Genomic DNA, 24,317 nt, shown 5'->3' with positions numbered 1-24,317 from the left:
AAATCGGGATCTCCTGTGGAGGGGAGGGTTTTTTTTTTTTAAGGTAAGAATTTATTTGTCTTATATTTAGCTAATTTTATTAGAAGATGATGACTGTGGCATCGTCTACATGTTAGCCCCAGTGTTGAAAAAGAAAAGAAATCTGGACCTCCTGATTCATGGTCCCTTTTACCCCAGGGTGGCCATTTCTCAAGATCTGAGCGCAGCCCATCAGAAGACTTGAAGTGACCACAGACAGGGCAGCTCTTGGTGGAGGCAGGAGAACCGCAAGGATGGTATCTGAGAGGATATGACGAGATCAGGGCACATTGAGAAGACCTAGAAATTCCTCCCCTATTTCCCAAGCAAGTTCTGCTTTGCCTGCCCTCCTCCCCACAACCAACTACTGCGCGCCCCTCCTGGCTGCCACACTGCTGTCCCTCATCTCATTTTCCCAAAGGAGCACGGGGACATCAGGAATGCGCTCCATCACAGAACCGCGACACACAGCCTCTACATAGCGTCTGAGTTGCAGGCAGGGGTCTCACAATCACCCTATTCTGTACGCAAGAGGCCCCTGGAATAAAGAGGAGGTAAGCTGCCCACGCTCAACCCTTTGCCCTGTCGCGTCCTCGTCCACCTACGGAAAATAGCTGCGGGTCACTGAGACGCTTTTCAACATAACGCCAGCCCCAGAGCTCAGGTGAGACCTCTAGAGAGAAAGCTCGCAGGTACCTCCTCCGCATGCTGTTATTATCTGCCAGCCCCCTTATCCAGGAGCTCGGTCCTCAGCGGGCTGCGCGCACCGCGCGGAAGGGCGCATCTTCACCCCGTGGCTCTGGCGGCAGAGACGCGCGGGGCTTGCTCGGGAGCGAGGAGCGAAAAGTTGTGCGCCCACTTGGGTAGGGGGAAAGAGAGCGATCGAGCCAGCGCGGGAGAGCGAAGGGGGAAGGCGGGGAGGGGGCGGGGAGGGGGGACTGCTTACATGAATTTCCAAGTGGTAGACCTGCCTCTGCGCTCTGCCCAATGAGATCCGTCAGGGGAGGCACCCGGCTCACTTTTCCACATCACTTCACAGTTACATTTGGCAGGCAGGCGGGCTCGCACGCCGGAGCGCTCAGCCCAGAATTAGTGGATTTATTTGGAATCTCCCTGCCTCCTCCAAGCTCCGCCGCCGCCGCCGGCTTGTGCATAGACGGTAGCGTCAAGACACCAGCTGCACTTTGGGTTGCGGACACCCAGAGCCCAGCGCGCCTGCCCTGCGTCTCCGCACCAAGCCCTGTAGCTCCGAGAGGCATGAACGGAATCCGGAGGCGCCTGCCTAGCGAGCGAGGACCGGTCGGCGCTTGCCGCCCTCGGGAGCTAACCCCGAGCACCTCCAGCCATTTGTGAACCAGGAGGCTTGACATTCGCCAGCGCAGGGCCCCACAAGAGTAAGTGTTCCCCTAACCCACCCCCGTTTTCCTCTATGTCCCGACTATCCAGAAGGGACCGTTTCTTATAGGAATTCCCATGCCCCTTCGGACACCTTGCGCGCCTCCTGCCCCTCAGATGGTGGATGAGGGTTCTTAGCATAGGCTCTGGGCTAAGCTGTGTCTTTCGCGATATCCGTGGGTGATAACGTACGTACGCCTCAAGGTTTTGCCTGACTGTTTTTGCAAACTGCTTTGACAACAGATCCTAGAGAGTAGCAAGCTCCAGGCTGTGCCCCTCCAGTTTTCCTGCCGGTTTCCTTCCCTGCGGCGACTTGGCTATTTCGCCGCTTCCCAACGCAGGCAGGCGCGGCTGCAGCCGCGCGCCTTCACTGCGGGGTCCGTGCGGTGAATGGGAAGCACCTGCAGCCCGCTGTGCGGAGGGTGCAAGCCAGGGAAAAAAGGAGGCGAGGGGGCCCGAGTGCTCTATGGCTGGTTTTCTGCTCCGCCTCATCTCCGAGGCGAGGGAGGGCGACCCCCGCGGCAGGGCTGCGGGCCAAGGCTCAGCTGCGAAAGCCCCAGCGCGAGGCTTTCCCACAAGTGGCAGCTCCAGCTCTGGGAGGTGCGGTGCCCGCTACAAACTTGCCGGGCTCCGGAGTCGCCCTGCGGCTCTCCCCTCGCCAAGACGCTGCCCAGCACCCCTGCAGGACCCCCAGGCAGTGTCTCCCCGCAGCTCGAGATTGCGTGCACGGAGGCCCCCTTAAGCCGGGGACTCCGTAGCCGCTCTCCTAGGGACCGCTGAGCCCAGAGCTGCGCTTTCTGTGGTCTGGCCGCTTCTCATCCGGGAACCTTTGGGGGGCTGGTCGCGCCCCTCGCAGGATCGGAGGGAAAAAGGCTCTTGCCTAGGTTCTGCCAGTACGTAAGAGGTTCATAAGGGACCTACTCCGGTTCTGCCAGGATCCAGCCAAGGCTGGGAAACGGTAAAAACGTGCTGCCGCCAACGCTGATGCCAACAGGTATCCACAATTTCCTCCGCCTATTCCTCCCAAGCACCAGAGCCTTCCCCCACCCAGTCTGGCAGAATCCTCAAAGTTTCCTTGCGGTTGACCCTTCCCCCGCAGGCACGGAGCCGGCGGTATGTCAAGGACTAGCCGTTTGCCTCCACCAGCGGAGATGGCAGCTGTTTGCTTGGGTTGCTAAATGTAAGAAATCAAACAACATTAATTGTTTATTGTTGCAAACGCACAACATTAGTCCGTAATGGAAAATCGGGCTGGCAGCTGCTCACTTCAGCACCAATTAAACGATACAGCTTATCACCAAGACAGCGGGAGGGAGGAAAGGTCCTTTCAACTTTACCACCCTTTCCTGAAGATTCCACAAGAGTTTCCTCCTTAGGAGGCATGATTCGACAATCCCTTAGCGCGCCCGAGCTGCTAATCAGATCAGCTGCTTTCTTTCACCTGGCGTCATGATATCTGGGAGCTGACAATGGGAAGGAGGGGACGCTAGGGAAGGTAAGCGAGAGTACTGTCCTCTCGCATCCGGTACCATCGCAAAGCAGATCCGAGGGATGGGGGTTGGCTTTTGAAGCGCCTGTCCTCTTTACAACACTCCTGACAGCCATCTCAATGGTTAAAAACCCGCCTTGGGCTGTCACCTCCTGCTTTATTATAGGAGCTTTTCAACTGGAAAACTATATGTGGGAAAGATGTTTATGTAAGATTCGAAAGTGGGATTTTCCATCCATTCAGCCTCGCTGCTGCACCTCACTGCATGCAAAGTGAGCCCTGTCGTTCATGCTAAATACCAGTAAAATCCCTGCCTAGATATTGCTTTGCATCAGCTGTGTCCAGTGTTGCAGGGATTTCTTCGTGTGCGTGTGTGTGTGTGTGTGTGTTTGAGAGACAGAGATATATATGAGGTGGGGGCTGGGAGTGGGATTCTTCTACAGAGAGAAGTGGTACCTTTGAAGGATGTTCTCTTAGGGTTACATTCGTTTTCCCTTAAAGGGAGTTCTCCATAATCATCATGTCCAGACATGTTTTTCCACTTCCCCGAGCTCTGTGGCTGGAATAAATTCTAGAGCTATCCCCCTTATTAAATAATAATTCTGATAATAATATTCTGTAATTCTGCTTTAGCAGATTTGAAGCTCGCTGTCACATAGTCATTTCATGCTGGAGCAGTCACAGTATTTTAAATCGCCTTTGATTTTTTTTTTTTTTTTTTCTGGACTCTGAAGAAGGCGAGGAGTTGAGGAAAATCCCTCTGAAAACAGAGAGGGGGTCTTTCCAGCAACTCCGGGGACTGCTTCATTCAGAGCCCTTCCGTGGCTCTGAATGAAGTTCACCTTCCTCATTCTGATCCCCACACTCCCCAAGTGAATGTCAAGTTATCCCCTGACCATCGCAAATAGGCCAAATGTTTTAGAGACACTGGCTAATGTGCTCTGAAATTTGTGCTGTAATGCTGTCATTCAAACTTTTTAATCTATTCTCTCTGCAAATTGGTTCTTACATTACTAATTATTATTACTGTTAGAAATCAGTGCTTCTGCTTTATCATTTACAGTCTCTTAAAGCCTTCAAGATGGGTAAATCTCTACATTCAAGACTCTGTAACATTTCTTGGCTGCATTTCTGGTGTGTAGGATGCATTTCTTGAGTTCTTGAAGCTGCATGAATTTAGCTAAAAGAACAGAAAATTTGATAGCAGCCTTCACTAGAATAGCAGTTCCATTTGCCTGCTGTAGACATGTCAACTCTGAAGGGAAGGAATTCCTTACCCTGGAAAACAACTTTATTTGGGTATTATGCAGAACTGTGGTCAACACAGTATTCATTTATAGCAACCCCTCAATTAGCACTGAACACAATTTAAGTAGCCAATGGCAGCATGATCAATGTAAAACAAAACAAACAAACAGCCCAGGAAACATGCTCAGCTGGATGGAGAAGACCACTTGAGAAGGCATTTGTAAAGACTGATGTGAATGTACTCAAAGGTCTGATACTGCTTGTTAGTCAGGAGGAACAGATTGTTGGAACAAAGCACAGAAACTCCAAAGAATGAGAATATAATGATTCTATTCAAGAAATTGTACCTCTGGGCTTTGCTTTCTAGGTTCCTTTCATTGTTTATTGGTGGGGAAAAAGAACATGCACATATTAAAAAGTTCAAACCCACACTTCAACAGCTGTTCAGAAAACCTCATCAATGTAGGTAAATTAAGGCTTTAAAGAAAAAAATGACAATCTTTGTTATTTTTCTACTCAAGGTGGCACACCTCACAGCTTTATCAACATTCCAATTTGAGCAGATTTTCCATGCAAAACCAAAGGCTTTCAAGGGGTAAAGTGGCATTCAATTTGTATTTCCAACCACACTTTTCTGGTCCATCAGCAAACTTTTGTGTCTGGCAAATCAAGGGACAAGCATAATCGGAGAAGCCTTTCTATTAGAGGTGCAATTTAAGGTCCAAAGACTTCTTTTTGAAAATATTCTGCTCAGTGGTGCTGCTGAAACTGGTTTCAGTCATTTTATATTTGTTACAAAGTTATTCAGTGTAGCTGGTGGAGAAAAACAATTTTCTTTTTGTTTTCAGCACTATTGGCATTCACAGAGGAAATGGTCTAACTTTGCTTTTTAATTAAGAAAAACGTCCTAACTTTGGTGTGTTATACACTTCTCAGGTTGGGAGGGTGTAGATAAACCAATGATAATTCTTGTTGCTCTGTGTTATGTACACACACACATGCACGCAAATAACACACACACATATACACAGCATGCTTCTTGAAAATGTGCCCAGATAACGAACTCATTTATTGGCTCAAGTCTGAGATTTTTATCATGTTCCCTTTGCCATTTCATCTGCCTCAGATTATTTGATTTGCCTTTCTGGCTACTCTGATTTGTATATTGATCAGTCTTTCAAAAAATGTTATCTGTGGCGCTGGGAATTCCCCTCCAGTATCTAATACACGTATGTTTATGAAATAGAACAATTTTTTTGATGGACAAAGGCCATCATCCGATTTAGCAGGGCTTAATTAACCAAAGGGCTATTAGTGCTTTCTCAATTCATTCTTACAGAAAGTTGTGATGCGAATCTATTTCTGCTGAACTGTTTGTTCCTGTCTCTGGAACCTGCTTTAGATGTAACCATGAAGAGAAAATTAGTTGAACCTGGCAACTTCAAAAGGTCAGAAAAGAAATAAGTTCAAGGGATGCCATTTAGCTGCTTCTACCATATGTTGCCGCTAACTAAATCTCTGTTGCTTCATGGCAAAGCACCGGGGCCAATACTGTTTCTTTTTCTTATCAAGTTTTAAGCTTTATTTCCTGGGTTTTAAATGTCATGTGCTATTTCCTATCATAAACAATATCCATCCTCTTGCTTAGATGCCGTGTGTGTGTGTGTGTGTGTGTGTGTGTGTGTGTGTGTGTGTGTTTAAGTTCTCTTAGTAGGTAGAAGTATATAGATGTGATTTTCTGTATCTCTTTGGAAAGTATCATAAATGAATACCATTTATATTTGGAACCTTCAAACAGTTTTCTTTCTCTGCCTCCACTGCCAAAGACAATTGCAAATGCTAGAACGATGGATGGTTCAGGGCTAAGCACAGAGTTAGTGCTCAGTAAATATTTATTTTATGCGATAACAAATTAGCAAAGACCCTGCACCCTACACTAGCATATTTTCATTAAAAGAAAGAGATACAATCATATCCAAAGTTCAATATTTTGACTTATCTACCACAATTTTCTCTGCAGAAATTTCATAAGTCCTCCTAAGTCTATTTTTAGTCACAGCTTTTCTCATTTTTTCAAATCAATCTTACTCATGTTCCACAAAGCATATTTTTGTTCTCTCACAATCATCTTTTAAATGATATGGGAATATAAAAAATGACATAATTCAGCTTTGTAAAAATGAGAATGCCTCCAAGACTAGACTTGCATCAAAGAATGCTATTAAACTATATTTGATGCAAAATTATATTTTATTGGCAAAAAAATGCACTAATTGTGGAGTTGCTGCATGGGTGACTCAATGTCTGTACATTGTTGAGAATGTATAAAAAGTAATTGAGGATTAATTTACTTCCTCTCTCCTTCCTGCCCTCCTTCTTTTTCTTTCGTATATTTTTGTATTTGAATTGAACAGTTGATCTTACCCTCATGTGAATTGCAACTATGGGTGTTTTCAAAGACAATTCCATACTCTTCTGTATTAATCAACAGGATACCTGGCCCTCACATATAGACACAGGGAAAAATAGTGTGCCATGATAAGGTACTTTTGTGGATGTGTTTATTGATATTTTAGGCATGTTGAAGATATTACAAAGGAATATTAAATGGAATCCCCTTACTCTTTTTTATGTACATCAAGTGAAAATATTACAGTATATTTATGGTTCATTTGCAGTCAGAACAATATTTTCCATGTCTTTTTTCTCTCTAGATAGATTAATGAATAAAATATGATTATTTGATTCTAGATGTGACATAAATGATACAAAATAAGTAGATGGAGGAATGGTATAAATATCACAAGGAAATTATTTCCTTTTTATGTAAGAAGATTCATCTCCAAAATTTGATTTATAAAGTATGAAGGCATATTTTCTTCTTTATTAGTCTGTTGCTGGTTGAGCTTTATAAACAGAATTCACATTTGTGTCTAACTATTCCCATCTTCAACATGGGGATGCTCAGAAAAATGAAAAAAAACAAAAAACAATTCATACTTATTTTTATCAGAGGGTTAAAACACATATCTTCTCTTGCCTTGGAGTGTCACTAAACTATAGTAGCTGAAGATTGTATACATATTTTGGCATCTGCATAAGCAACTCCCTTAATTTTCATAAATTATACATTCTGGGTCATAACTCAATAGTATTTTTGTCAAATAATTGCTTGCTGTCTATCTGACTGTCTACTCATCCATCACCTGTGTCTGTAGTTCACGTTAAGTGTCAGTGAGTGGTTATTAAGCTATAAAGTTTTAGAAGCATGAAAGAGTGACAGTAAGGTGCACTTGTAAGCATAGTTACTACACAGTGTAATCTAATTGGCAGAATCTGGATGACTTATACTAGGATCGTTGGCTGCATTTCAATTTCAGTATAAGAGACTCTGAAGCCCCCATTATGGGATGTAAGTGATTTTAACCATTTCCACATTTCTTAAGTGAGAAGAGAAATCTAATTTCTGTCATCAATGCTAAAGTTTCTTGAAATAAATAGAAAAAGTTAGTTGCAATCTCTGATGAGCATTATCTTCTCTGAGCTCCCTTCTAAGTAGTATATAGCTATCACCTTGGATTCATCTTGGAATTAGTAGAGACTTTCCACTTGTGCTGTCCTCACAGGAATGTAGATGATTATGAAGTGCAATGGAATTTATCTTGTAAAAGATATGTACCAGGCAATGTTTTTTAATGAGCGGCTACAGTTTGATTGAAAGAGAATAGCTCACTCATGAACAGGTAGTGCTTGTACTCTGTCCTCTCGGCAGAAAATAGTCATGGACAATGTCATGTCTTCTATGGGAAGGAAAGATGTGGTTCGTTCTGGACAGTAAAAATGCAGCCCTTCTGAGGCTTAATAAAACTACTCGAAGTCATTGCTTTAATTGTATGTTAGTTGTGGAGAGGGAAAGCTATTTCTAAAATGCTATTTTATTTATACCCACCCTGGTTCATGCCATTTTTGTTTTACAAATCAAGAGTTTAAAAAAGTTACTTTACTTATTACCTGTCTACACAGAACATTGGAATTTTCCCCACTGAAGTACATACACAGCACGAGATTGCAATAAAATAATTTTTAAAAATCAGTAAATATTTTCGGTTAAGCACTCGAAACATCCAATAAATAGTTACTACAATAGCTACATTGACAAAGACTTTAAATTACCTTATTTATTTCTTCCTTAATCTTTCAAAGTAGGTAGTATTAAACACAGAGCATCAGTTTCTTCACCTGCCACAAATAAGATAAACGTGCCCAGGTGACTTATTCCATGAACGATAGAGCTGTGATTCAGACTACTTCTATCTGACTCTAGAGTCAATGCTCTAAACAGCTATCTCATGGGGCTTTCCACAGTTAGGCTGAATTACAAGGTTGATAAGAAGAAGGTTGATTCTGATTGATTGCTATGATTTAAAGGACCTGCACGAAATGTTGTCACTCAGTAGGTCTCTGGCTATTAAATTCTGAACATGTGATCTAAAGACTGCAAAGGGTGTAACTTTAAAGAAGGAGAGATTTAGATTAGAATCGAGAAATGACTTTCTGGCGCCACTGTGTCTGTAACTGGCAAGGGAGTTGTGGGACTGATACTCGTTTTTTTTTTTTAGGATGATCTTGATACTGGTTTGCCTTTAAAAAGCCCAACAGAAGAAAATTATTCTCAATATCTTAACTAAACTGATGATTCCAAGAAAGTTTTCTAAGTAAAGGTCTGGTTCTAGAACACTAGAGAAGAGATCTTATTTTGACTTTATTGTCTTTGTCACTGGCTTCGTCACCCCATTCTGAAATTTCTGTAACAGAAAAATTTCTACGTGAAGAATAAACTTCTGACTCTACCTTGGGAAAGAAGGAGGAGGAGAGGCATTTATTTATTGATTTTTGCAAAGGAAACCAGCAATTATAGAACTTAAAGAAAACAAAAACTTCAGGTAGAGAGGAGTAACATGGCAGTAACAGAGCAAAAAGTGGATTTGAGGCCGGTCGCAGTGGCTCATGCCTGTAATCCCAGCACTTTGAGAGGCTGAGGCAGGTGGGTCACTTGGGTTCAGGAGTTTGAGACCAGCCTGGCCAGCATGGTGAAACCCCATCTTTACTAAAAATACAAAAAAAATTAGCCGGGCATTGTGGCGGGTGCCTCTAATCCAAGCTACTCAGGAGGCTGAGGCAGGAGAATTGCTTGAACCCAGGAGGCAGAGGTTGCAGTGAGCCGAGATCGTGCCATTGCCCTCCAGCCTGGGCAACAAGAGTGAAACTCCAACTCAAAAAAAAAAAAAAATGGATTTGACAGATATTATTCTGGATAGCAGAACAAGCAAACAATATGCTTTTGGACAGATTGACATCTGGATAAATATGTGGTCTGATGCCAAAAAGGATGACCAGAAGGGTTGTGGCTGAGTAAAGGATACACAAAATAATATGTGCACGTGTATGTGTGTGGGTGTGTGTGTTTACATAAACAATTTCAGAATATGTTTCTGCCAAGGGAATCTGGTTAGAGAATTCTGAAGGCTTTAGGAAAGGTGATCTTCCTGTATTATTTATATTTGAATAAATGCAAGTGTATTTCCTCTCTAAAATCCAAAGGCTTTTTCTACCTGCTCAGCCCCATTCAGCCAGGGCTTGGGTGAATTGCTCTGGGTCACACACTGAATCGCCACCCCCTGCTTCCGTGAAATACCACTTTGAATTCAATGTGCATTTACCTGTTTTGAAACAGGCTGCTAATGGCTCTAAATTCAAGGTCAGAAACATTTTTAATAGAAACTCACTGGTCCTCTGTGTCATTTTTGCTTTCATGAAATATTGTGGCTGCTAAGCCTAGTGGATAATAAAAGCATAGTTTCCTGTCAACCCCAATAATCTGCTGGATTGAATCCTGAAGTGTCTGTAAAAGCCTGTTTTTGTTTTAGACGTCACCTATCAGTGTGTTGTTCATCATTTTGAACTTTAATCCACATTATTTACAAAACGGATGGTGTAATATGTTTTTGCATAATGACTTATATATCCGTGACTTGACTGAGTTCATCTTAAAATAATGTTGGAATCAGCAGAGTGAAATTCAGGCTGTAATTAGAACTATCTCTGAAATGTAAGTATGAATGAAAAGTCAGATTGTAAGTATTTTACCCAGGATAATATATCATCATATGGGGGAATTCTAAAGACTTTCGTATATGTAAGAATTCCAGAGAAACTGTAAAATCTCTTCATCTCACTATCTGAGTGTAAATCAATGCAGCAGCATTATAATAAAGTAGATTGCTTCGTCAGACACACATACTGTGGTTGGCAAATGTAAAAATAAATTGATTTTTTTTACCCCAGCTTTACAACCTTGCTCAATTTCTTCTTCCTTGCAACAAGTTAAGCAGTTTGTGTAAGCAGCTACTATTTGCAGTATTTATTAATACTGATAACACTGACATAAGACTCAGTTGCATCTCAAAAGTTTCTACAAAGCCATTCTCTGATGTTCTAACAGGACAGTGTTAGTCTGCCCATGGCAGAGGTACAAGCATACAAATAGTGTGGTTCCAAGTGTCACAGCGGAGTCCCATTTCTCTCGAATTAGCAGGATTGCCTTGAAGACCAAGTCTCAACTCTCCCTGATAGCATGCATGTGCCTGTGAACACACCAGTTAGCTCAGCAATTTTCCCAGTGCCTCACATAAAATAGATATGCGAGGAGAGGAAAGTATTGTCACATCATATAAAATTGCATATATTCATATACCCTAGTTCAAGGTTTCCCCAAATCTATGTGTTCAGTCCTTTATTCACAGTGGTGGTTAAGTAGTTCATGGCATGACATTCAATGACATGAGGAAGTGACTCTTCCACCACACCACTGAGTCCTTTAGGTTATCTCTAGGAGGTCTGAGCTGGGAGCTGGTCTTCTGTAGAACTACTTGCTTCGCAAAGTGTGGTTTTCAAATCAGTAAGTAGCATCAGCACTGCAGGAAGGTTATAAGAAATGCAGAATCTCAAATCCCACACTAACCTAAGTGATTCATAATCTGTGTTTAAACAAGATTTCCAGGTAATTTGGAGGCACGTTAATATTTGAGAAGCACCCCACTACAGGTGTGCTAGCATTGGCTCTTTATTGGGTTTTAACAGAGCTGATGGTTAAATTTTCAGTAATTTTCAGAGCTGGTTAATGGTCAATTGGAAGCTTCAAATTGGTCATAGTGGAAGTATTTATACCATGAAAATCAGAAAACATTACAAATCAGAATTTTTTTCTTTCAAAGAGCCACTTATTAAATATTAACCAGTCTGCCTCTAACTATTGCTGGTCTTTCTTTTTAGCAAATGGTGAGATTACCTCAGGCTTTTAACAGTGTCTAGTTTAGTAAAAATGAAACATTACTTAAAATACTAATCTCCCTGTACTTTAATTTGGTTATCTCTACAATGAGAATGATTATAATAAAGTAATAATATTATATTATAGAGTTATTTTGAAGAATAGATATGAATCTATATGTATATATCTGTGTATGTATGGTTCTTTATGATTTAATATTATCTGAGTACTTCCTAAGTGTTTGCTATTAACCTCGTAATTTTAAAGTTATATTCCATTATGGAAAATAATATTAGCTTTCCATTTAAAAATAAATATTTCAAAAACTGAGCCTATTTCAATAAAATTTAAAGTAATAATACAGATGATTTAAGAATTTGGCAAAATCTAAGAGATGGCATATAAGTGTTTCAGTCTCTAGAAACTCCCTACAGATGATGTGACAGGAATGACCTATGTGGATGAAAGGTTTCTCCTGAGTTGGGCTAATTTCTCCCCAGGGCTATACCATTGACTTCAGGTTATTGGCCATCTCACCCCCAGAAACCCCTGAAAATTGGGAAGTTGCACGGGAATAGCACTCAGTTGCCCCTCACACCCTCTCTGTGGTATATGGCTAGACCTTTGGAGAAATCAAACATGCTCTTCTCTTCACAAAGAACTGGCAGAGGAAAGGGCTATATATTTAATATGTACTCTGTAGAGACCATCATTATTATGAATTTGATGGGTAGGAAAAAAGATGGAGTGACGATGGACTGGGTGATTCTGCAAATAATAATTTGAAAATTACCTTAGATGCTGATTCATTCAGATATCCTAGATTAATTGGTGGTCTTGTTTGTATCCATTGGTTGACTGAAATGTTCTTTCACTTATACCCCCTTCTCAGTTGGTTAATTCTATTTCAACATTAAATGACATCCCCTCTAGGAAACCTTCTTTAATGTTGCCAATATGAGTGGCTTACCTATCACTCTGTATTTCTTTTAAACCTTCTAAGACTACATTTCAGTGAATTGTTTATGTATTTCTTTATCTTTGCCAAACAGATTCTTTGCTCCCTGAAGAGAGCAGTTCTGACCCATTTGCCTTTCTCTCCCCAGTACCTGACATACAGTATATGCTCATGAAATATTTCTACGGTGAGAGGAAGGGTCTTGTTCAAAAAGAATTTTGAAATTACATTACTTAGGTTCAAATAATGGTTATCTCTTTACTTAGAAGTGCTCCTTGAGTAAATCATTTCATTATTCTCTGCCTCAGTTTTGAACACAACAAGGCAAGGAATTATAGGCTTTATCTAACAGTAAGATATTGTGTTAGTGGATACTATTTGTGACTACACACGTATCCCCTTTTTAATTAACCTACTTATCCTGACTAGTCCAGCTATGCCATTGTATAACATTGGTCCAGAGTCTATTATCATTTTTTAACTTATTCTGGTGAGTTCAGGTAGAGGGAACTCACTGCAATCAATGCTGCAGTCCATCCAACATACCACAGTCCATCCTCATTGCTGCTTGGTGGTTTCCATGAAAATGTCTATTATGAATTTAAATTTAGATGAAATTTTCTTATCCCAGAGTCATTAGCAACAAAGCAGATGCCAGAGTATACTTGCAGAGTGTTTGGCAAAATTTTAAAGAACTGTGCATGCTAGTCTATCCTATCTGACGTACCATGAGTATCTCCTTTAGTCCTCAAAACCAACCTGTCAGATCAGTGTTATTATCATTGTTTCATTGCTATTGTTGTTAATTATCCCTCCCTCCGCCGTTATACAACTGGTCAGTGTAGGAATTAGAACTCAAACCCCAAGCAGGCTGACACTAGAGGTCATTCTCACAACCATCTCATTGTTCTGCTATTGTAGAACCCAGGCCTACCAGGTACAGTGGCTCATGCCTGTAACCCCAGCTGTTTGGGAGGCTAGAGTGAGAAGATCACTTGTGGGAAGGAGTTCGAGATGGAGATCAACCCCTCCCCCAATTCTAAAAATAATAGTAATAATAAAATTAGCCAGGCATGGTGGTGCATGCCCAGCTACTCTGGAGGCTGAGGCAGGAGGATCACTTGAGCCCATAAATATGAGCCTGCGTAAACAAATAAACAAGCAAAACTTATGCCTTTGGAGAATAGCATACATGGCTTTTGCACATTCAAGTATGGTCTATCATGGAGTAGGGGAGAACTGGAAAGAGTTAAGTCCCTTTTCTCTGAGAAGTTAAGGCTGAGCCTCCATGACTAGAATGGATCTCCCCATGTGTGTTAAATGGCACAGGTCTTTCCCCTCTAGCACCATCCTCATCCTCCACCATAGGGAAGATCTTTGAGCAACTTTGTGACACCCTCATACCTTACCAACTTTTACTGCAGAAGTTACATAGCTTCACTCTGCTCATTCATTTTTTTTTTTTTCTCAAAACCTCTCTAGGGCAGGAATCCTGTCATCACCACACATCTAGCCCAGGATAACCACATGGATTCCAGTTTACCAAGTATTTCCCATGATCTGGCTGGTTTACAGGTGTCTTATTTCTGAACCGCACCATTGTCCCGTTAGGTAGGAATTATTATTAGTGCCACTTTGCAGAAGAAAAGACTGAAGGTCAGAAAACTTGACTATCTTGTCCATCATTACAGAGACAGCAAGCAGAGTGAGCTGGGATCCAAACCCAGGTGTATCTGTTTCCAGAACAGACAGTCCTCAGCACACACAAGATGCCTTATCACCAACTTCTCGCTCGGGTCTAGAGAGAGCACAGCATGGGTATGCTGTAAATGCTGTTAAAGTAATAAGTGGCTTGACCATTCAGAAAGATACAAATATTTGGGGGTTTCTTTATGGGGGCTTTTTGAATTTTGTTTAGTTTAAGTTTTGAAGCCTGCCAAGGTCTGCTCACACACTGAGATGAGAGAAAGACTTAAGGGGAATCTGTTTTAAGGGGAAGATTTTCTGCAATTCCAGGGAAAGGAGGAGACTTTGTTCTGGACTTCATTTTCTCTGTATTGGCTCCCCATTGAAAGCTGTTTTCTTTGTCTTCCATTTCCAAAGCAACTGCTGCTTGCTGTGGCTCCTCTATACTCATCAGGTTGAGCCCTTTTGAATTATAGAGTCCCGGTGATTGAGCTGAGCCCAGGCAAAGAATGACAAGCAGGGTGATTCTACTGGCCATCTTGTTAGATCAGATACTGCCTGTACTTGCAGTACAATTGGTCTGCCCCTTTCAGCTGGCTTCAGTAAGGCCACTCACCAGCCCAGCTAATGTTAATGACTTTCTAGCTTTCTTATTCTGAGCCAGAATGGAACCAGAGACCTAGAGGTGAAAGGTTTCCTCCCCTTTTATGAATTCCCTGAGCCACACTGTCCCCGAGGGTGTCCTGAGAAATTATTTTTCCATTTAGTCTAATTCAGCAAAGCTTCTCTCTTGGATCTGCAGTGAACATTATTTCTTTAAAAATATTTTTTTTTTGAGAGGGAAGAAACACATTTTGCCACGCTGAGGGTAAGCAAAAAATGTATCTGACACCTCAGGTAATGGGGATTTTTTGTGCCCTTGCCTTTCTGAATCTCTTCAATTGAACATTACATTTGTTACCATATTTTATTCCCAAGGGGGATTTCCACAATTTAAATCTCCTGTTTAACTGTACGTTTCGAATGGGGACCCTGACACTGTCCTGATTATAGCATACAAGCTGGACATTACAGAATTTTTCTCTGGGAGCATTCTAATTTTATTCACTCGTTATTAGCATCCTGGCAGAGGATTGCATTCTGCACCCTGAACTGGGCAATCCCTTCTGATGAATCCTGGAAGCTAAGATTGTAAAAATTGGGGTAAATTCCCCTTCCCATTCTCATTTATATTTTTTTAATGTTGTTAATTCAAAGCTAGTTATTTCATGGAGTTTAGCATAAAAGGAACTAAAATGTGTCTTTTAAACAGGTAAAAAAAAAGTGAAAGAAAGAAAGAAAGAATAAAAGGCCTACAGTGTGTTCGACAAGTGGGGTGTGTTAGCATACACCCCGAAGTGTTAAAACAAAAAAGAATGGAAGAAAGAGAGAGGAAGGGATGGAGAGAGGAGGAGGAAAGTCAAGAGGAAGAAAAGAAGGAAGAGAGGGAGATGGGAAAGAAAGAAGCAAGGAGGAAAAAGAGAACTTCTATTATGCAAACCAGTTTCTGATAGGTCACATAGCTACCAATGAAAGCTAAAATCTAAATAAAGCTTAAAAATTAAAGGACTTACTAGCCTACTTATTCTAATTCTTCAGATCCACTTTCTTAACTCAAGAGTTTGAGAAGTGCCTACTATTGTTCACTTCAGGTGCTTTTGAAAAGCAGTGATTTTATTTTAAAACCAGTTTGAGTGGACCCTTATCTTTCTTCCTCCTTGTTTTTGCAGGAAATTTCAATGAAAAGAAAAGCCAATGGATTGTGGTCTTAGAAAAGCTGCTTAGATGATGTCTGTTTCCCGTGCTATAGACACGTGGCAGAGCTGTAAGTAAATGCTCGGCACTGCATGATGAATTGGATGGCTGCAGACGGGAGACAAAAAAAATAATTGTCTCATTTTCGTGGTGATTTGCTTAACTGGTGGGACCATGCCAGAACGGCTAGCGGAAATGCTCTTGGATCTCTGGACTCCATTAATAATATTATGGATTACTCTTCCCCCTTGCATTTACATGGCTCCGATGAATCAGTCTCAAGTTTTAATGAGTGGATCCCCTTTGGAACTAAACAGTCTGGGTGAAGAACAGCGAATTTTGAACCGCTCCAAAAGAGGCTGGGTTTGGAATCAAATGTTTGTCCTGGAAGAGTTTTCTGGACCTGAACCGATTCTTGTTGGCCGGGTAAGCTTTGTTTTTAAGATCTCAATTTCAGGGTCTGTTAGTGGTCTTAAGATGTTTAATACCAGACTCTTTTTAATTGTGACCACACTTAGCTGTAAATTGTTCAAGCCAGATGGTTAGTGAGTTTACCTGTCGTTCTGTTAGGAATACGATTAATCCCAAGGTAACAGTTTTAAATGGTCTTGTAGGGAAAGCTTCTCCTACCACCTCTTCCACCCGGCTATCAGTAAAATACAACACTGCTTATATAATGCAAAAACAAATAACGTTTTCTTTCTCACTCACACGAGAGAGATCTCATGCCAAACCTTTTCTCTAGTTTATAGTACTTGGAAGAGATACGCACATTTTCTCAGTTTGAATTCCTACCACTTCAATTACTGAGAGTTTATTTTGTTTTATTTTATTTTAAGGCTATGCAGATATATCTAATTGCAGGTGGATATTTATCTTTTTTGTTTTATCATCTGCTTTTTCAATAATTGACCTAGGATGGAGAAAAGGAAGTTCTTAAAGTAGATGCTTAACTGTGCATTGTACTATTTGAAAAACTTTGCAATAGGAAACTAGTTCATTCATTGTCAGGTGAAATCAAATGTACAGAATCAAAATTTTAGTTTAGTGGAGTGTGTGTGTGTGTGTGTGCGCGCGCGCGTGTGTGTGTTAGACTGGACTTACATTTGTTTTGCTGTTGTTGGCAGGTTAGACAAATGTTCTTTGTGTAGACATGGGCTGCCTGCTTTCCAAAATCACACTGTGGGTTATTGGAGACTACACGTGTTTATTCCTCAGAACTGTTCATAAGCTCCTTTTAATTTTGATGCACATCTTCATGTAGGTATAATTCCAATTATGAGCCTGCCAATGACTGATTTTCTTGATAAGCTTTAGAAGTGAATCAGGCCAATGTTATTCACTTCCCAAATGCAATGATTTAAAAGAAAAATAGGAGGGGAATTAAATGCTGATCTTCAGGACTTGAGTTAACTCTTTGTGTTTCACTGGGAACTTCTGATTGCATTACTGCTTTTACCCTATTGTCTTGCAAAACAAATTGAGCCTCCCCAAGGACTATGTTTCTCATTTCATATGGTTCTACTTGGATGAAGAAAGCCTGCATAAGGAGATATCATGAATCATTACATGGATATTTATTGAGCCTTTCCTATGTGCCAGATGCTCTATTAGACACAGGAGGCATATCAATGAACAAAACAGTGATCTCTGCCTTTAAGGAACTTATGTTTTGGCCAATACTGAGTGTTTTTTGTCTGTTGAACACTATTATAAAAGCATTTTGTGGGCACCAACCTTTCTGATTCGAACAATAGCCCCCCTTCAGTATATGCATATATATGTTCATTTGCATGTATGGATACAAATATATATGTATGAAACAAGTCTGCACTCCCTCTGTCCTAAGTTCAAAGTATAAAATCTGAAAGATTTTTTTGTATCCTTGATACAAACTGAGGGAGCAGAACCCACTTGAGGCTATTATAGTCATAGTGCGTAATTGTGACTGTTCATATATTTTGCTGCAAAAAATGTTAATGTGGTTGATTACAGGGTGCTGCCCCAGACCCTGCTGAGGGTGTTACTTACCATATAGTTTATATACCTTAATGTTTCTGAAGTATGAAAAGTTTTGAATTCCAAGATACATCTGGCCCCATGGGTTTTGGATATGAGCTTCTTTACCAGCATTATCTTATCTTTTTTGTAGGTACAAAAGTGAGGTTTAGATGGATTAATAAACCAAACCAAGATCACAGAGCTGGTAAATTATCTGCCTGAGTTTGAATCCTGTTGGAAATTCCAGTGGCCATTATTTCACCCACTATACCTTATTACATATTAGGAACCAGCTAACTGGAGTTTAAACTGTAATTTACACTTATGAGTTATTGAGTATAGAATGTAAGGTCTTTACATGCCTACTTCTGGATATTCAGAACTTCTTTAATCAGCCCTAAGGCAAGGCGTTCTCATACCATATGAAATTCTGGGAATACATGCATATTTACATAGTGGATGCTTTGTTCCTTGCTTTTCTTAGTTATCTTTTTATGAAGGTATATCACTCTGACTGTGTCTTGCATAATGTAAATAACAAAACATGCTATGCCCGGGAGAACAATTCATTTTTATCTGGGTAGAAAAAGTAATTAACATGGGGTTGCTTTGGACTCAGAATCCGATAACTGATTTCATCTCCATTCCTTACATGAAGTAATAGAGATAGAGGTAAACAGCCAGGCATTCAGCATCTTCTTGTGACTTATTGACACGTGAGACGTTCATGCTTCTCTGAATGACAGAAATGTTGCCAGTGAACCTTAGGATTTTGAAATAGCCCAAATGCTTTTGAGTCTTAGTGATGGTTTTTATCTGGCCTTTTCACGGCTTCCTACCATGACCAATTCCCAAACAATTGTTAAGTCAGAGTTTATTTTCTGGAAAACTTTTCTGCGAACATTTCCCATCATACCTATTTCCCTTTAAAGAAAAATGCTCCTGAATTATGACAGTGTAGCCTTGGAGGATCTTGGGTTGTAGCGTAGCCAAAAATACATTTCAGGTGACTGCTTCAGATTATGAGTCAGGCTGAGTGCGAAGATGATCTGAATCGGGGTGCCCACCGGTGCTTTAGTGTTTTACCTCTGTGCACACTCTTCCACATCCGACTCTTTAAACCACTTCACCTCCCAGCTTCTCCCCAGGAACCGGCTGAGAAGCATTACTTACTTATGAGCACACCTGCTCTTTGAAAGGCCCTCCTGCGAGTCACCATGGCGGGGCCTCTGACCTAGCAGGCTGAGTTCAAGCTCAAGGGCAGAGCTAGTTTTTGAGTGATAGGTTCTTCAGAGCTTCACATATAACCTTACAGCATCCATCATCTGTTTTTAGTATATTGGTAGGCAGCTGGATGCTGAGAAAGCTCCTTAGCATCAGAGATGTACTCTCTCGAGGTCTGAATATGAGCTTGGCCACTTTCTGGGTGTTAACCCTGAGAAGGTTACTGAAGTTTTTCAAGGATTATGCAAATAAGATAAATAAGAATTTGTAAGAGTAAAGAAAATAATAGAAGCATAGTGCCTGCTATATAGTAATTGTAGTTGTAATTGTATTCTTAATTGTATGTGTGTGTGCATGTGTTTGTAGTTGGAGTGGCAGACAAATTAACAATTACCTCACTAGGTGAATAACAAGACTCTGGGAGCCCCTTCACAGGTACATGTTGTATAGTGTGGAAGTGATGTTTCTTTGAAGAGTCACTGGCCCCGGGGGTGTGGGGTGGGAAGTGAAGTGCCCCAGCAAGATAGAGTTTATGCAAAGTCACTGGGGAGAGAGTAAGATGACTGAGAGTAAGATGCTTCCCTTGGTCAGAAGCAACATAAGCCTTTATATTTTCTGTTGAAATGGAATGAAGTTAGTGGTCATATATATTGGTTTCTTTTTAAGATAAGGTCTTGCTCTGTCACTCAAGCTGGAGTCCAGTGATGCACTCACAGCTCACTGAAGCCTCGATCTCCTAGGCACAAGTGAATAGTCCCTCCTTAATAGCTGGGACTACAATCATGCACCACCATGCTTGGCTATTTTTGTTTAAATCTTTTGTAGAGATGGGGTATCCTGTGTTTCCCAGACTGATCTTAAACTCCTGAGCTTAAGCAGTCCTCCGGCCTTGGCTTCTCAAAGTGCTGAGATTACAGGTGTGAACCACTGTGCCTGGCCTGAAAGTCATATTCTTAGAGAGGTTTTCCCTATCAGTTCTTCTAAAATGTAATTATTCCTCCTTTAATATTTCATACCCTTTGTCTATGCTTGACTGTTTTTCTTCCTGATAATCATTATCTAACATACTCTATACCTTATTATGTTTATTATTTGTCTCTTCTAGGATGTAAGTTCCGCAAAGAAAAGGATTTTTGAGTCCTTTGGTCTTTGCTCTGTATTCCCAGAACCTAGAACCCTGCCTGCATATAGGAACTGCTCAGTAAATACTTTACATGAACAAATAAATGAATAATTTACCTACATAATGGAAGAATTTATAATACTCATATAAGCTCAGTGGCATTTTTCAATAAAGGAACTTTCATGTTCTCTCTTTCATATGAGTATTTTATAGACCACCTGGGTAGTTAAAAATTTTTTTTATGTATTGATTTTGAAAGTCTTTCTTTGAGGTAGTGGGCATGAAGAAAATGTTAACTTGTTTAAGCAACTCTCTTTCAAAAAGCTGCAGAATTACCTCTGTGGAGACTGTCTTTCTTACCACTGTCATAAAGCAAGACGTTGTCTTCCAACTATCTTCAGACTTTTGTGTTTGGGCTTATGGTACAAACTGGAGCAGAAAGCTTTTGTCTGGATTTCTGAAAAGCAAATACCAGTCAAACAGACTCTATTCCTGCCTCCAGTTCTCTGTGGACCAAGGCAAGGCAGAGCCTGTTCATAAACACATAAACATTGAGCATTCACATCTCCATGTACCTCAGTGTTGACTTTCTTTGGAAATTGTGACAGAGAAAAAAGTGGCTCATGGGACACTTAGCCCAATTATGCTTATTTGTTCTGGTCTTAGGAAAGAGAAAACCTGTGGTGGTTTTTGATGAATCTGGCCACAACACAAAAATACTATTCTGTGGTAAAATGTGCAGATACTCTTTATGGTAGACAGCTTGATGTCATTATGAGAACCCTTGGCTGCAAGTCAGGACGGTGATTGATACAACCATGCCACGAATATTTATTGAGCATCTACTACCTGCAGAGCATTTCATTGCCAATGGATTCTCAGCTCTGAGCAAACACAGATCTATCTATGCCTTCTGCATGGAACTAATGAGCTCCTAGAGGGAGACAGACATTAAAACAGATAATCACATGAAGAAACATCACAAGAAAACTGAAATAAGTACTCTGACGTGAAGGAATGTGGTTCTCTTGAAGCATATACAGAGGAAGCTGCCCTATTCTATGGGAGGATGGAATCTTCCCAAAGGGAGTAACCTGGAAGCTGATATGCATTAACCTGTTGTTGAACCAGGGTTCAGGGATAAAAGGAAAAAGAGCATTTTTGATAGAGGAAATAGCACGTTCAAGGCTATATGCAGAGCTGAGAGAGGGTCAGGGTAACTGAGTGTGTCTTAGTCAGTTCTGCTGTATAATAAGTTAAGATAGACTGGGTTGCTAATAAACAATAGAGATTTATTTCCCTCAATTCTGGAGGTTGGTAATCTTTAAGATCAGGGTGCCAGCATGGTTGGTTCTGGTGAGAGCCCTTTTCCAGTTTGTAGACTGCAATCTTCTTGTATTCTCACATTGGTAGAAAGAGGGCAAGGAAGCTTTCTGGGGCTTCTTTCAGAAGGGCTCTAGTTACCTTCATGAGGGTTCCACCCTCATGACCAAATTACCTTTCAACAGACCCATCTCTTAATACCATCAAATTGAAGATTAGAACTTCAACATACGAAGGTCGTAAACATTCAGTCAGTTGCGCTGAAACACAGAGAACTAGGCTTAAAGTCTCTTGTGTCAAGTTAGAAAGATAAGCAAGGATCTCTTGGAGATCTGGCTTCTTTCTCTTTTAATTCTACTACAAAGTAACTGGGAAATAAAGTCATTTCTGTTAGGTGCAATTTCCTCACTTCTGAGTGTATGGGATTAAGATATTATATATTTAAGATACAAACCCCTATGGAAGTGGAGTACACACACACACAAACACACACACACACACATGCCCCACATGTTCATTGAATATCCTTTTTCTAAAATGCTTGGGACTAGAAGTATTTCAGATTTGAGATATTTTCAGATTTTGGAATATTTGTACATATATTGAGATATCTTGGAGAATGGAGCCAAGTCTAAACATGAAATTCATTTATGTTTCATATTTACCTTACACACATAGCCTGAGGGAATTTTCTATAATTTTTAAAATAACATTTTTATGTAACAAAGCTTTGACTGTGACCCATCACATGAAGTCAGGTGTGGAATTTTCTACTTCTAGTGTCATGTCAGTGCTCAAAAACTTTCAGATGTTGGAGCTTTTTAGATTTCAGATTTTCAGATTAGAGATGCTCAGCCTCTGTGTGTGTGTGTGTGTTTGTGTGTGTGTGTGTGTGTGTGTGTGTGTTTGTGGTGGGGGGGTATATGTAACATCGATTTTTGGCTCAGGTTGCTTTAGTCCTTGTTCTGTAAGTCCTGTGATCCTCAATTCCTTATATTGCTTATTTTGGGAAAAAAAAAACCAGTCTGCTCTGCAGGTGGTCATAGTTCTTCTATACTAAATCCTCTCTCTTACATAAACTTCTCTGCTCTCTTTCCTCCCTTTATTCCTCCTACCTGGGCTTCTGAGCTGTTCCTTATTTGGATGTAACTCTCTTGCTGGTAATGCCACATCTATTTATAATTCTCTTCCTCCAAAGCACTGACTCATTTTCTCTCTTTAAATTTGACCTTCTAACCTTCCCTCTTTACTGTAACTTGGGAATCGTTTGGGTGGTGCTTAGTATGAAGGACACGGGATGCCAAATAATTACACTATATTACAGTTTATGGTGTCTGCGACTGGTGAGAAAATTGCACTTGACATGCCATTATTTTTTGCTGGCCGTTTGCATGTTAAGAGCGCTGGACTACGCAGTCACAGCTTAATTGTATCTTCGGCCTTGTGGGAACAATTCACTGTCAGTTCCATGAAGCTTCTACCTACTCAGACAGAGCCTTGTGCACCAATAATTTGGCAGGAATGCAAGTCAGCACGCGTGTCTCAACCTGGCCAAACAACAAGAGTTGGCTCCCTCTTGTCCAATGTTCCGACTTAGAAATAGGGGTATCCCAGAGCTGTTGGAAATCTTTGGCTGCTAATATAAATAATATAAATAAAGAGAATAATATTAGTCATTTAAATTAGCAGAAATTAGCAGAAACCCTAAACACACACATGCTCACCTACACATGAACACACATGCTCACCTACACATGCACACACGTGCACATGGAGGATTTCTTAGCTTAGTTTGTTCATGAGCAAACTCCCAAATCATCTCTTAATCCTTTTTGTTTTTTCCTGTAGCTCCAGACTCTCACCCTGCTCATCTCATTCCTTACCAAGGGATGAGGTGAGAGAGAGTGGATAATTGATGCTTATGTTTGTAGATGCTCTGAGAAGTAAATTCTCAGCTTTCTTATAAGAAGAATCTTGCATACTTTGTCGGCTATTTGAGAGTCATCTCATGAAGGCAGATATTTTTCCCACTTGAAGCAAAATAATAGCAGTCATATGTTTATGGATGACACAACCAGATTATATAATTCTGTTTTTTAAATAGATTGCAACAAGATAGTCAGTATAAAAAAAACAAGTTCAGAGTATTGATTCCTATTACAAGTATGAAGCTGAAATTCACAGGGAAGCATTGGGCAAATATAAATGCTACATGACTGGAAAGTGACTCATTGCATATTCACGTGACAGAATAGCATAAAGTCATTAAAAAATTAAGATTTATAACATGAGAGTGTGGTTGCAACTGAATAAACATCAAAGGCAAGATATAAAATGTGTATAGAAAATAATTATTAAAATATATGTGTGATACAGTCAGAGTGCCTGGCATATATCTGTTAAAATATGTGTGTGAACATGAAAAAATACATATAAACATTTTTGTATCTATCTTCAAACCATGAATATAGATGTATGTATTCAAATTTACCAAAATAATGAGCCATTAGCGCCCATTATCCTGCTCACCCATACACCCATATTCAATACTTTCAGTCATTCTACCGCTATTTTTTCAATTACCTTCACCCCCACAAATGCATACACGTTGCCAATGGTCTTGATTTAAGTAGTTAATTTAAAGAGAATGCAAATCACGTCTATAACCACTATTCACTGTTTTGATGTGGAGATTTCCCCAGTTGAAAACAACACAGAATCATTAAAA

At 40.5% G+C, this 24,317-nt stretch overlaps 1 protein-coding gene across 5 annotated transcripts in view; it reads left to right on the top strand.

The window, feature by feature from the left end:
• The first annotated feature begins 297 nt into the window (after positions 1 to 297).
• Positions 298 to 24,317, top strand: part of CDH8 (cadherin 8) — a 386,533-nt gene continuing 362,513 nt past the window's right edge. Inside the window, exons 1-3 of one of the 5 annotated variants that reach the window (XM_063797838.1) lie at positions 298 to 572; positions 1,058 to 1,412; positions 15,894 to 16,344. In XM_063797838.1, the coding sequence (XP_063653908.1) occupies positions 16,093 to 16,344 (252 nt within the window). In that variant the 5' untranslated portion in view covers positions 298 to 572; positions 1,058 to 1,412; positions 15,894 to 16,092. Of the gene's footprint in view, positions 573 to 984; positions 1,413 to 15,893; positions 16,345 to 24,317 lie in introns of those variants that run through there. The other 4 variants (XM_009430925.5, XM_001155344.6, XM_009430926.5 and 1 more) reach the window with 4 other exon arrangements.

This window comes from Pan troglodytes, chromosome 18 (assembly GCF_028858775.2).
Source record: "Pan troglodytes isolate AG18354 chromosome 18, NHGRI_mPanTro3-v2.0_pri, whole genome shotgun sequence".
In the NCBI taxonomy this organism is placed as follows: domain Eukaryota; kingdom Metazoa; phylum Chordata; class Mammalia; order Primates; family Hominidae; genus Pan; species Pan troglodytes.
The sequence above is the reverse complement of the archived record's forward strand: the minus strand, read 5'-3'. Positions and strand labels throughout refer to the sequence as shown.